At 39.9% G+C, this 15,335-nt stretch overlaps 1 protein-coding gene across 1 annotated transcript in view; it reads left to right on the forward strand.

The window, feature by feature from the left end:
- The window catches only part of Vps41 (VPS41 subunit of HOPS complex), a 149,243-nt gene that overhangs the window by 22,221 nt on the left and 111,687 nt on the right, over positions 1-15,335 (forward strand). Inside the window, exons 3-4 of the mRNA XM_027409382.1 lie at positions 1,584-1,688; positions 9,320-9,397. Coding sequence (XP_027265183.1) covers positions 1,584-1,688; positions 9,320-9,397 — 183 coding nt within the window. The remainder of the gene's footprint in view (positions 1-1,583; positions 1,689-9,319; positions 9,398-15,335) is intronic.

Here is a 15,335-nt window from a genome sequence, read left to right on the forward strand (position 1 = left end):
ATGGTTTTTGAAACCTTGTGGGAATGCTTCACTGAACTGTGTTGTAAAAGTATTTATTTTGGTATATTTATGTGAGAGAGATTACTTAGTTTTCCCTTACAAATAAGGCAGGCAAACCTTATTTACAGTAAGCTTATCTAATGGTCCGTGGATGAGTGCTTTTATGCAAAATAGTTGGGAGGCTAGAATTAACTTTCACATTGAGTGCACATTTGATGTCCACTCTTGAGCAACATGTGGCATCTTATTCTAAGGGCTGCTTTTCAGGATTCAATTTGTATTTAACACATTTCCCTCGGCACACACAGCTCACCTGCATGACATCTACTGTTTCCTTTCCAGTGTTTCTTTCTTACTGGGAGATACGGAAGTGTTTATTGCTTTTGACCTCTTCCCTGTTTAGTTTGTAAAGACTTGGTTAATTAGCTGTGTCATATTCTACATCAACATAGTTCAGTCTGGGGTTGTTACACGTTTCAGTGGGGGTTGATTATTGGGAAGCGTTATTTCCTCTTCCTGTGGAATACTGTGTATTTTGTTGCTGTTAGTTCTCAGTCTCAGAAAGTTAACATTATGTGCACAGTCCCTGGTAGAATACTTGGTTGCTCAACAGCTGGTAGCTTATGTGCTCTTGAATTTAGGTACATTAAATGTTTCTTTTAAATGCTTTATTAATATTCTTATAGCTGTGTGATGCCCCTCCCCCACAGTCCTCACAGCTTGTCATTTATGTCCTATGTCCTCTCCTCCCACACTGAATCATGGCTGACTCATAGGGATCAGTAGACTGTTGTACCCATGGAGTGTGCAGTCTTGGAGGATAAGCCTAACAAAGCATAAGGCTTTATTTTGGTCTCTCTCAGATTCATTCACAGTGGGAGAAGCTGCATGCCTTTGAGATGCTCAGGCAGCCCAGGGAAAGCCTCATGAGTGAGGAAATGAATCTTCCCACCAAAGTCAACACTAACCTGCCAGCCATTGTGTGAGCTGCTGTGGGGGCTGATGTCTTCCTTTTAGAGTTTCATTTATGAGCATAATGAATTTTTATCATATCCCTCCTCTCTCCCCACTCCAACTCCTTTTCCCATTCCTCTCTTAAATTCATGTCCTCTTCATGTATATAACCAATTGAGTACAGTTAGTGTTGCCCATAGTACATGAATATTGGACTGACTTCTTGGGCATGAGCCATCACAGTTCTTGGTTTTCGAACTTTGTTTTAAACTTACAATATATGGCTTTTAAATTATAATAATATTATAGATATCCTAGATTTATTGATTTGTAATGGTCATCATGAGGATGGAAAATATCTTAGATACTGTACCACATAGTAAGGGTGAACATACAGTTATTACAATACAATAGTAAGTTCAAATATCCATGTTTTCAACTTTTTAATGTATTCCACCAGTGATGCTGTATACACAATTGGCAAAAAGAAACAGGAATCTTAACCTATATCTATTGTTGTAGTTTTTGACAGTAAGTTAAAGAGCTATCCCTTGTTACCCCTTAACTGCATTTTGAGTCATTTAGAACAAAGCCACAATGATTATCGTGTTTCTCTGCTTTTCATGCAGGAAGAGAGTGAAGAGGAACCCAAACTGAAGTATGAAAGGCTTTCCAATGGGGTGACAGAGATTCTTCAGAAGGATGCAGCAAGCTGTATGACGGTCCATGACAAGGTAATGAGCACTTTAAGAGGATTGCAGGTGCCCAACATCTGTGTCCTTGCTTTGGCAAAGGTCTCATTGACATGTTAGACCCCCGAAAACACAAGTATCCAGGGTCTCAGGCCAGGTTCGCGGTCACCCCAATCACCAGGCGGATTCGAGAGCTTGCTGCAAACTGCACGAGGCTTTATTGTAATTTAACAAGCTAACCCCATGTTAGCTCGGGTCTTTCACCCACCCGCCATGGCAGATGGCTAGAAAAAGACGGCTCCTTGGGTCTCCCAAAAGATCTTATAGGGCAGCATAAGGGGAATGTCTAGGGGTACGCACAGGCTTGGAGGGCTTGCCCTGTGTTGATTGGTCAACTGGTTGTTATGGCTCATAGGCCCTCCCAGGGTGGTTGCTATGCTCTCTACGTCATTGTCGTGCGCTTGTCCGTAAAGCACACCCAGGGTCGTAAAGCATAGCGCCACCAGCTAACTTCCGATTGGCTCCTTGTCACGAGACAGGCATCTATCTAACTTTCTAGTGACTAACTTCTGATGGGTTCCTTGTCACGAGACAGGCATCTGACCTCTACGTGACCAAGGCAGGTTTATGGCAAGCACGTGTTCGGCTGTTATGGCTGCCAAAAGGGAAGCCGGTTCCTTCAGACATTCTGAGACTACACTTGGTATTGGGTCAGACCCTTAGTTTATCATTGAACCCAGACTATTTAGTGGAGGCCATGGTTTCACCCATTGTTCTCTTCTTCCTGTGAGCTTGGGAGTGAATCTTAGACCTTTCCACCTCTGATGTGTCCTTTGGTTTTATGCTGTGTTGTTTTATTCTCTAGCCGGACTCCCACCAAATGCCCTTTGCTTCTGATTTTGTTCCCTTGTAAACAGATACCTATATTCATTCAACACTTCAACAGTAATGTCGGCTCTTTTGTTTTTTACCATAAACTCCCTCCTGTGAGTCCCCTGCCTTCTTTCCATGGCTGGGGACTCCAGCTAACTCCTTGTTCTTCAGTGGTGAAGCCTGACCTTGCAGTTCTTCAAACTCATTTACTTCATTGAACTTCACTTCTCTATGGTTGTCTTAGTCACCATATTCTATTTTTGTGAAGAGGTGCCATGACGGAGGCAACTCTTATAACAGAAAGCATTTAATTGGAGGCTTACTTCCAGTGTCAGGCTGGGTCCTTTATCATCATGACAAAGAGCATAGCAATAGGCAGGTGTGGTGCTGGAGAAGTAGCTTAGAACTACATCCTGATCTCTAAGCAGAGAGACAGACCCTGGCCTAGCATAGGCTTTTGAAACCTCAAAGCCCACCCCCCAGTGTCACACTTTCTCCAATAAGGTCACACCTCCTAATCCTTCTAATGCTACTCCCTGGTGACTAAACATTCAAATATATGAGCCTATGGGGAGGAGGGATTCTTATTCAAACACCACAGTGGTGCATCTCCCTCTGCTATGACCACATTGTGGGTGGTTTCAGTATCAAGAACTCGGTGATATTTGGCCTGCAGCATACTCTCTTTAGACCTTCCTCTTCATTTTTCACACAAACATCATTCCTGTCCCAATCTCTATTCTTTTATTTTCCTTTGTTATCTGTCCTGTGAAATTATTCTCCATCTGCCTGTCTTTCTTATCCATCTTTTTGTTTTTTTAGTTGTATTCTCAGTTTTGAATCCACTGCGCAATGGTAGAAGTAGTCATGGGCTGTGGCATCGTCTGCACTCAGGCTTGCTTTTTTTACTAAAACTTGCTGTAACCTGTATTTCCTCATTCCTGTTGTCCCCAGTTTACCTGCTCGGCCATGGACCTTTACTCTCAGAAGATAGCGTTCTCTTTCCCCTGACTTCCTCTTCCGTCTCCTTCTCCTTTTTCTTTCTCTTAGATTTTTGACAGTCACCTTAAACTCATGATTTTGTTGCCTTGACCTCTTGAGTGTTTGTAATACAGGTGTGCACCATGACCCCCTGCAGTGTCATTTCTTTAAGAAAGTTGAAAACAGTGATGCAAGACCAGCCTCAGTTTCAGAGTCCACACCCACACTTACCCATAGGAGGAGATTTTCTTCTTCAAGTTCAAGGCTCTTTTTGTCTATTTCTGTTCTTCATCTCGTTTTGTCCCTTTCTTATACATGTATTTGGTAAACCACAGAACATACTTAATATTAGCTAGCAATCTGCTTTTTGTGCATTTGTAAATGTCTTGCCTATTTAGACTATTTCAGATAAGTGCAGCCACAGATTATTTGATTTGTTTTGCAGACTTATTTCACTTGGTATTGTTAGACCCCCGAAAACTCAAGTATCCGGGGTCTCAGGCCAGGTTCGCGGTCACCCCAATCACCAGGCGGATTCGAGAGCTTGCTGCAAACTGCACGAGGCTTTATTGTAATTTAACGAACTAACCCCATGTTAGCTCGGGTCTTTCACCCACCCGCCATGGCGGACAGCTAGAAAAAGACGGCTCCTAAGGTCTCCCCAAAGATCTTATAGGGCAGCGTAAGGGGAGTGTCTAGGGGTACGCACAGGCTCAGGATTGGTGTGCCTCCAGGCTTGGAGGGCTTGCCCTGTGTTGATTGGTCAACTGGTTGTTATGGCTCATAGGCCCTCCCAGGGTGGTTGCTATGCTCTCTACGTCATTGTCGTGCGCTTGTCCGTAAAGCACACCCAGGGTCGTAAAGCATAGCGCCACCAGCTAACTTCTGATTGGTTCCTTGTCACAAGACAGGCATCTGACCTCTAAGTGACCAAGGCAGGTTTATGGCAAGCACGTGTTCGGCTGTTATGGCTGCCAAAAGGGAAGCCGGTTCCTTCACTAGTTTTTTAAAACTGGCTCCTCTTCTTGGTTCCATGCTGGTTTGTGTTTTCCTTTGGCCTACATGCTGAGTGCTCTCAGAACGGCACGTGCGTTTTCTAGGTGTTCTCTGCCTTTGTTCTTTTTATCTGAACCTTATCACAAACATGTTGGGATCATCATCTTTTCATCCTAAACTAGCACCTGTTTTGTGCTATGTGATCTTATTTGGTGACATCACCGGCTTCTATCACCTAAGCCAAAAGTGACCCCTCTCCCCTTACCCCATAGCCATTCCTCATGTCCTGGTGATTTTTGTTTTTCCTAAACTTAAGCTTTGGCTTTTAGTTTCTCCTTCCTGCACTTGGTAAATGGGGGACTCTTGTTTTCCTGTCTAAATGCTCTGCCTCCTGGTTGCAGGGTATTGTGTTGACGATACAGAACTTTCTAAATGCTCGTGTAATTTTCATCGTTTACATAGAGGCCGAGCTCTTCAGTGTGCCGTGTAAAGCACGCTAGGATCTTGCCTGCTGTACGTAATTGAGCTCCTGTCTCACCACTTTTGCTGTGGGCGTGGCACTGTGGCAGCAATGAGCTGTCCTTATTATGCACATTAAGCTCTTGCTTGGATTATGCCACCAGCTTATGTGCTGGACTCTTCTCCTGAGCTTCTGTTAGTTCACATCCATCATTTCTCTGAGACTGTTGCACTTCCTGTGAACTAGTCTGCTTTCTTACATATTTGTTCTCTCACTCCTCTTCCTACCCACTTGCCTAGGTAGACCTCCAGAGATTCTGATCCGATCATTCAGTCTTCTCCCTTGAAACTTGCTGATTCCTGATGTCTTAATGATTTGGACCTGTCCACCGTGCTTTCCTCCACTTCCCACCTTTCATCCTTCTGTAATTATTCAGTGCTCCTTGTTAGTCAGCCTCTCCAGCTGTACCACCTGCCTGTTCTCTTGGGCATGAATTAGATGGATCTTTCATCTGTGGAAAGCTGCTTATAATTTCCTGTCCATTGTTATGGAACTTCATGCTGTTGAGCAAGTTGTTTCCACTCTAGCCTTTCTTCCCTATCTGTGTCTGCTTTCTGATTCGTTGTCCTTCCTGGTTTGTCACATAACCCTTCCTATTTCTGTGGACCTTAGAGGTACTGCCACTTTAAACACAGTCTTTACATTTAATTGCAATTGCTTACTTTTTACATCTGTCTTCCTTGGCACAGCATAACCTTTATGTTGCTTTTGCTCATTGTCTAAGTACATATAGTTATTTTTGTGAGCTTGTTGAATGAGCATTTGAATGCATGAAATGGAGAGCCATGTGAACATCATATATAACCAGTCCACCAGAGAGCCTGATAGTTGGGAAGGATTGTTAGTGCTGACATTTAGAACACAGACTTTCAGTTGAGGCCCATATATTTATGGAGAGGATTCTGATTGAGTTGATAGCATTGCAGTTTTATTTTGCTTTGTTTCTGCAGTTCTAGGAACTCAATGCAGGGCATCATAGGCACATGTTCTGTATCCCACCTACCTCCTGGGCCCTGCATTTCAGTATTTATTTTGGTCCCTGATTGTATTTGGTACCTGTTTCTATGAAGCCTCATCAGTTTCTGGGACCTAATTCCTCATGTGTATCTGGATATCTTGAGGTAGTCCTAGGGGCAGTTCTGTGAACATTATAAAACACTTTGAGGAAGGGCTGACTGGACATGCAGTGTGCTTTCTTTCCTTGGTGATTCCACAGACCTGCTCACAAACCCATCAGTTTCACCCACATCAAGTTCAGCTGTACAATAGAAGCACTGCACTTAGTAGATTAAGATATCTAACCTTTATAATACAAACCAAGTTTCTTTAATTAAACATTAGAGAGGACATTGAAGCTGTATTTATAATTATACATCCTAGGTTTTACATAATTTCAGACTGAAAAAAAGTGCAAAATCTACTACCCAAGAAACCCAAGGAGTTAAAAAAAGTATTAGGTTTTTGAGAATTGAATAATTCTATTCACCCTGCTCCCCCAGTTCTCCCTATTCCTAGGTCTTCCCCATTTTCCACATCCACCCAACTTGGTGTTTTTTTTTTTTTTTTTTTTTTTTTTTTTTTTTTCTTTAACCCATCAAAGACCAAATTGTGCTGCCCAAATATTCTTGTGTGTGGCTTTCCACATGAGCATGGTCAACTTACCAGGGGGTGTACTTTTAGAAAAAATTGATTTTTCTCCCAGTAGCTAACAATTGCTGATAGACCCATGACAGGGTAACGTGTGTCCAACTCCTATCTCCATTAATGGGGTTTGGTCTGGCTTGGGCTTGCACTGATTTTTGTGCATACCATTGCAACTGCTCTGAGTGCAGCTGCGCAGCTGCCCCACTGTGTCCAGAAGACAATGTTTCCTTATAGTCATCCACTACCTCTGGCTCTTTCCTACCCCACTTCTGCAGTGATCCATGGGAAGAAGGTGGTATACATGTTCCTTATAGGGCTAAGCTGTCTGTACATTCTTGTGCCTTGACCATGTCTTATTGCATTTATTTGTTTATTATCTGTGCATGAGTGTGAGACAGTGTATATGTGTATATATAGGCATGATTGAGCTATGGTATGTGTAGGTACGTCAGAGCACAACTTGGAGGAGTTGGTTCTCCTCATATGTCATGCAGATCCTAAGGATTAAACTCATCTGTCTCAGCAGCAAGCACTTTGACCCACTGAGCCCAGAAGCTCATGGTTTTTAATGGCTAGAAGGAAAATAAAATTTGAAGGATTTGTTCTTGCATTCTGTCATATTGTGGGCAATTTTGTATTTTGTGTTTTTGCTGCATTTTAAGTTATTCAAAAGCATTAGCAAAGGATTACATGAATTATCCTTAATTTCAGTAATCAAATAAATATGATCAACAAATTAAATGTTATTTGGAAGGGCATTTAGTTGTTTTCTTCTAAGAGACATTAGCATTCATTTACTGTTCTAAATGGTTAGATGTTTTCTTGAACAAAAGATAGTTCATCATACAAATACCTGTAATTTTTTTCATAAATGGTCCAAATTTATAGTACCTTTACATAAAAATATAAAACCAAAATTATATTTAACTATCTATCCTATATGGATTAAAAACAGTAATTTTTCAAAACAGAGATGAGGAATTGTATTTAACCTCTGAATTTTTTCTAAAATAAAATGCAATTATTTTTTAAAATGGACTTTACAATGATGCCACAGAGTGACACAGTATTAATGCATGTTTAGGATCCAAACTCTCTCAGTTTTCTAACAAACTATATGCAGAATTTATGAGGAGAATCGATACTGTGAGATACTTGGGGTGCAGTGAGCTTTTAAGACCCATTCTTTTACCGCAGAAAGCCGTCAAATGGCATATTGCTTGCCTTTGGTTAGCGTTTTATATGGCATCTCCTATTTAGATACAGCCAGTGTCACTCTGAAGATAAAATTACAACCACTTGGGTCCTCTAGTTCTGATTAGAATGTTCTTGTGCTTTGGAGAAAGCATTCCTGCTTAGTTTAAATATTCAGACTAATTTCCCACCAGGATCACCTCTTCTTTTCTCTTGCAACGCCCAAGCCTCCTGTTTGCACCAGGCTTGCTGTCTGCCCCGGATGACTAATCGTCATGGCACCTGGTGCATTCAGGCAGTCCTGTGCAGCGGAATCGTCATCCCTAGTTATGTCTGCACACCTGATGTTTTATTAACCAGTATTGATTTTTTTACCCAGGGGACTTTTTTTTCCTGAAAAAAGGCAACCTTGCAGGAGTGAAAGGCATTGCAGGGGATGAATTTCTAATGAGCCCCCTTCCCCTTTTGTGGCTCCTCTTTAATGTAGCTTCGTATTTTAAGTGCCGGAATTGAAATTTCATTTTTTAGCAATCCTATTTTGATAAATCCTTTCAAATCTTGACTTTCTGTAAGGTTATTTTTTAAAGATTGTGCTGCTTGACTGAAATGCTTAGTAGTGCCTATGAATTTGAGCATTTCATTATAGGCTGCAATGAAGCATGCTCGCATGCAGTGAAATACAGAGGATTCTGGACTATTTGAGTAATGCTTAGAGAAATGAAAAGGAAGAAAAATCTCATGTCGTATTTCAGGTAGTCCTTAAGTTTCTTCTGGCTTGTTTAGGATCAGTACAAAAGAATAAAGAAACAGTGGGATGTATGAACCAGCCTGATATCATAAAATGAATATGTAGCTCAGCAGTTACTTAGTGACAGGAAAGGATTATTTTTGCATTGGAATATAAACATTTATGCTCAGTGTTATGTTGTACCATTTACAGAGATATCTTGAAACTGATGATACAAGAGCATCTGAGGTTTTTCATTCCTCAATATGGCAAGGAATTTTCCATTCAGAAACAATTCTTTATTGTTGTTAAGCATTTCCCCCCCATTGGACTGAAATGCTGACCTATATTTCCACAGTTAACTTAAATTAGGGAGTTTCTTAATCATTTCCTCTCACTTTGGGTTCAGCTGTAGCATGGTTTAGCTTTTACTGCTGCATTTTTAATTTACTGCCTCAGTCCATCAGGCATTGTGTACAGAATGCACACACACCATTAGTTGTCAGTAGATGAGGGTCCTCATGAGTCATTTTGACAGCTGGCTTGCACTATCACGGTAAATAGGCCTGGTTCTGTCATTTCCCCCAAGCTGGAAGCATGCCTTTTTTTAAGGAATTCGTATCTTCCAAGATATTGCAGATGACTATGCATTAAGTGTTTTCACTTTGAAAAGGTTTATATTAACTGTATACTAATACCCTGTGTGGTCATTAATTGCCCTTTCTGCTTTTGTTACAGTTTTTGGCACTGGGTACACATTATGGCAAGGTTTATTTACTTGATGTCCAGGGAAACATCACTCAGAAGTTTGATGTAGTAAGTATGTGGTGTAAAATAATATACATGTTAAATATCATGCTAAAAATTGTGATTTTTTTAACAGTTGAATAACATAAAAAGATATTAATTAAATTAGAGTGCCAAGAGTACAGTCTAAAATTTATAGTATATGCCTCAAGTTTTAAAGATGAACTAGAGAAAGATCTCTGTAGATACAAGTATACATATATTATTTTGACTAATGTGTTTGTACTTATATACTATTTGTATAAGTTTACGTAACTGCTGTTACATACAAAACAAGTGTTTTGGTTCATTATAGGCATTCATTTGACTTTAAATGGAGCATTAAAATAATATAAATGTGTATATATATTTAATTGGCAGCACTGAATGCCTTAATCAGTGGTTCTCAACCTTCCTAATGCTGCATCCCTTTAATACAGTTCCTCATGTTGTGGTGATCCCCAGCCATAACATTAATTTTGTTGCTACTTCATAACTAATTTTCAAATGAATCATAATGTAAATATCTTCTATCCAGAATATTTGATATTTGACCTCCAAAGGGGTTGCAACCCACAGGTTAAGAACCACTGGTTTAGATGAACTGTTATTAAAACAAAAATATCCTGGAATAATGCTAATTTGCATGCTTCGGAGTTTGTGGGATCCTTTGTGCGTGAACCTCTCTCTACTGTCTGAATTGTCTTGCCATCTCATTGAGTTGCCAAATGTGATTGAAGCTTGACTAATTGTGTTGGTGGATCAGTTTATCTCTTCTAGAGTATACAGTTCAGATATTTTATGTGAATGATTATAGGCTTACTTGATTGGGACTTTTGGTATCAAGGATGAAGGATATGTTACATTTGAAGTTTGATTTTTGTGTTTAGTGTACACCTTAAAGATATTGGTAACTTCTATTTTTTTGTGTGACTTTGAAAATGTAGGGTGAAAAGATGATTATTTTGCCAGGGGTTGATGTTAAGCTCTTTTAGATCTACTTATTTTATTTTTTGTATATGAGTATTTTGTCTGCATGTATATTTGTGTGCCACCTGTGTCCCTGGTGCATGAAGAAGTCAGAAGAGGGGCTTGGATCCCCTGGAACTAGAGTTATAGAATATTGTGAGCTACCACGTGCATGCTGTGAATTGAACCCAGGTGTTCTGCAAAAGCCGCAAGTACTTTTAGCTGCTCAGCCATCTCTCTAGTGGGGTCGGGGGAGGAATGACAGATATTAAATACCAATAGCAAAAACTCTCAGCTCTTATTGTAAGTCCTATTAAGGACACTGCAGTTTCTAAATCCAATATGTGATACATGAGAGGAAAAGGAATGCAGCATCCAGAAAGGGAAGTGTGCCCTCTCATTGTAGTGCTCCTTCAGGGCAACTGTATTTTTTGTTTTCTGTTTTCTCTTAATCGTCCTATTTTGGCAAGAGGAATGTATTCTTTACTCTTGCTCCTCTATTAATTCAGACACTGGCTGTACATATTGGTGATCTAAGTCATTGGTCTTTACACTGTGATTTGTTAACATGAAAATGCACATGAGTAGTATCCTCCTCCCTCCCTCCCTCCCTCCCTCCCTTCCTCCCTCCTCCTCCCTCCCTCCCTCCCTCCCTCCCTCCCTCCCTCTCTCTCTCTCTCTCTCTCTCTCTCTCTCTGTGTGTGTGTGTGTGTGTGTGTGTTTCACATTCTCGAGCATGCGTGGGGTGAAGTGAGGTGCTGGAACATTACACATGACTTTCCAACTTTAAAAAGAAGTTTGCCTGAGCAGTCTCTTAAGTCTTTAATATGCATTGTTTAGGACTTTTATGTTTACTGTGAGGTTTATAGTCATATACTTTTGTTCTGTTCAACATGTGCCTTGAGTTCTGTCTTCTGTGAATCAGTGGCATGTTAGCTATGTCCTCCATCCATCAGTTTTTAGGTTATTAATTATCTCACCCATAAGATTATCTGAATTTCTGGTTTTGAGCCCTCTGACTTCTGACATCTTTGAAAACGAAGCTTCTATGGTGTTTGTTGCTTTGTTTGTTTTTACCTCTCTTTTGGTAGATGAAGAATGATTTGATGCAATTTTTCTTTATTTGTTTATTCTCTCCAAGAAATTTGATAGTCTGCGCTGGAAACATTACTTGTGCAAGGGCTTGCCTTCTTATTGGTGTTTGTCATATTAGAATTTTAAGTGTCAAATTTCAGATGGTCATTATCTTTTGGAAGAAATGCTAATATCATGTTGTATTTCCTTTTTCCTCTGCTTCTAATATGGTTGATTTGTAAGGCTCAGTGTGCCTCTTCTTTTAAAGGCTGCCCTTTGATTTTGGAACCATTTTTTAGCACTTAAATTTCTTCAAATTAATTGCCAAATTTTACACTGTTCTGTATTTTTTTTAGAGAGAGAGTCTCACTCAGTAGTCCCCCACCCGGACTCTGTGTACTTCTATGTGTTATAGGAGGGCCAGGGGGAGGGCTGTAGCTCCTCCTGGAGTGCTGGAGTTGTAGGTAGCAGTCCAGCCTCTGGCCATGGTTGCCATAGTTATTCTAGAACCTTTCTCTTCATTAGGAAGATAATAAGAGAAAAGCAAAGATTTTTAAGAAGTTAGCTAGTATCTTTGCTTGATTTTTACCTGTAAGTAAAAATTAATATAAACAAATTAATATCAGACAAAACAATAATTCGTTATACCTCAAGAAATGCATTTTCAACCTCTTCATTGCATTGGTACTTCTGATTTCGGTGGTGGTGACCTGTTGGCTGAGAATGAAAGTATGAAGGAATCATTTCTAAAAATGTGTCTAAGGTGATTTGACCTGGATAGTGCCATTATTCCAGAAGCTAACTTTCTCTTACCTGTGTAATATAAGAAAAGAAAACTGAAAAACTCCTTCTGTATTTTAAAAGTAATATTGCTTCTGCCATTAATACCTCAAGAAGAATAATGTTGGTGGAATCTACTAAAGCTGAGCAAGACTGCCTGATAACCCAACAGTTGCACTTGCAAGAAGTTCATTTCGAAGAAAAATGCATGTAGCACAGACGTCCATAAAACTGTATGTAAGCAATGGCTTAATTCATGACAGCCTCCAAATGGAAGAAACCCAAATGTCCACTTATAGTAGAAATGGATATGTACACTGTGCTGTGTTCTGAGCAACAAAATGAACAGATTGTTAGTACATGCATACAGTGGCCAATGAAGCAGATAACCAGTGTTTGAATTCCTGTTTGGAATATTTGATTATAAAATACCATTATACTTTCTCTTAAATGACCCTCATTTTCCTGTAACATTCATTTAAAATTTACCATCAAAGTACTTACTTTAAACAATGATCACATTGCTGTGTCATTTCTGTGTTGAAAATTTTAGAGCATTATGTCACATCAGATAGGTTTTTTTTTTTTTTTTTTTTTCTGGTTTTTCAAGACAGGCTGTCTCTGTGGCTTTGGAGGCTGTCCTGGAACTAGCTCTTGTAGACCAGGCTGGTCTTGAACTCACAGAGATCCTCCTGCCTCTGCCTCCCGAGTACTGGGATTAAAGGTGTATGCCACCACCACCCGGCAAGTATTTTTTTTTTTTTTACATGTTAGTAAAAATGCAAAGACTCCATTAATCAAACCACATTTCTATTGTTTGCCAAATTTTTATGTTTTTCTTTCTCTATCAGAAGTAGGAAGTGACAAGGTTTTACTGTGTTGTGTCATGGGAAGAGATGTTAGATTAATACTTTAGCAAAACATAATTATTGAAGAAAAGGATAAAAAATGTAAACAAGAACTTTAGGCATTTTGTTTGTCAAGATTGACAGCATTTTTCAATGAGGTAAGGATTTTACTTGAATTCAGGTAGTCTGTTGGTATTTCTAATTGCTTTTCATTTAGGGTTAAATTAACAGCTTTTGGTCCACAGTTCCCAATCTTTGGAACTCTTCATGTTCCAACTACTAATGTTCCAACACTAATGAAAATCCATCTTCAAAACTTAACTAGTTTGAAATTTTTGTTTTTCGAGACAGGGTTTTTCTATATATCCCTGGCTGTCCTGGAATTGTCTCTGTAGAACAACCTGGCCTTAAACTCAGAGATCTGCCTGCCTCTGCCTCCCAAGTGCTAGGATTAAAGGCCTGCCAGTGCCCAGCTGAAAATAGCCCCCTGCCAGGAAAATAGATGAAGATTATATCAAGTTAAATTAGTCAAACTCAGAAAACAAATGTTGTATATTTTATCATATTGAAATAGATTTAAATAAAAAATCCATAGGACTTGAAAGCATAAGGGAGTGTATTTGGAAACAGGAAAGTGACCAATGAGAAAGGGTAGAAGAACAAGAGAGGGGGAATGGTGGGGTTGACTGTGTGCTGGCACAGCCAATCTGATGGGAACAGTAAAAGTTATAAAGCCAGCACAGCTGCTTGACAATGATCCAGCAAAGCTGAGCTGAATGATGACCGCCGTGCCACCGCTGGTTTTTATCTCTACCTTTTGCATGCTTGTACTTTTAATATTTGTACAGTTTGGGAATATTGGATTAATGGAAAATGTCTTATGAATCATTTATGCCTTTTCCCAGGAATACTGCTTCTAAGCTTCTCCAGGACAGTCCTGAGCACACACTTTTCCCCCCACTTTAGAGAGACATCCTTATCTACTTGAAGGTCTTCCTTACTCCTTGGATGCAGTGACACACATGTTTGGGCAGCCATGTTATTGAGATTTTATAAGTATACCTTCCCCTGGAAATCTATAGAACATCTAACAGCCAGGTTACCAGGCATACAAATTGTTGGTAAAGGTTGTTCAAGAGACTCTCAAAACACTATAGGCCATTGCTATTGCTCTTGCTTGTTCTCCAGAGGTGGAAGGTAAGCCCATTACTGAAGACACCATGATCTTCAGATATGAGGGTCAGAGGTTGCCTGTAACTGTCCTGAAAGCCTTCTCCTTGAGGATTAGATTTTATGGTGCCAGAAGGCACCATGCAAGCTTCAAAGGAAGGAAGCAACCAGTAGTCATATATAGCTATGATACCTATGATCCACAGAAGCAATCAACACAGCATGATAGCCTAAGGATGCAACAGTGGTATGTATTCCCTGGCAATAACCAAGAGCCCTCTAATTGGACTTAAGAGTCATTCAGCAGAAGGGAAATCATATTTGGTACTGGAAACCTAGCCAACTACTTAGAGCTAATGAAGTCATGGATCTTGGAGGAAAACCTATAACTACCACTTTATTGAACCAACATAACTTGTAACTACATTCTAAATATTTGTCCCTATACCCATGTAAAAGTGTAGTCCTCAATCCTCATTCAGAAAACTTCTCTTAGCAGCAGAGACATAGAAGAATCACAACTTATGAAATGTAGAATTGTGGATCCCAGTTCCAGCTGATATATCCACAATACAACTCCTGCACGTGAGGCTCAAGGTTCATTGTGGAAGATGGGACAGACATATTCTAAAAATGAGAGGAACAGCAAGTTCCCTTTGAGATTGTGTCTCCTGGAAATGTCAAAACCAGCCTCATTTCTCATTCTTGCTCCTGATGGGAAGAGAGATGGTAGCAATTTCATCTGAATTGAAACATTCTCGCCAGGAGAGAGGAAGAGGTTCATAAGACTCAGAAAGTTAAAGAAACTTACAAGGCTCAGGTAACTCATTAATGACAAGATTTGTAAGACCTTTCCCTACAATTAAAAAAAAAAAGCACTAACATTTGCTGGGGGAAGATTGATGCTCCCCCACTCAGAAATCACTCACTAATTGCCTATATATAGTTCTTCACTTAGGGATGGGGCCTTGTGAGTTTGTCTCTATCCACGTTGGTGTGTCAGCTGCTATTGTCATTGTTAGGGTCTTGTGTAGGCTACAGAAATTAATCAAAGACCTCAGTGTGAATCCCAAAACACAAAATCTGCTAGAAGAAAACATGGCAGTACTTTGCAAGATAGAAGTATA

This window comes from Cricetulus griseus, chromosome 3 (genome assembly GCF_003668045.3).
Source record: "Cricetulus griseus strain 17A/GY chromosome 3, alternate assembly CriGri-PICRH-1.0, whole genome shotgun sequence".
Classification (NCBI taxonomy): Eukaryota; Metazoa; Chordata; class Mammalia; order Rodentia; family Cricetidae; genus Cricetulus; species Cricetulus griseus.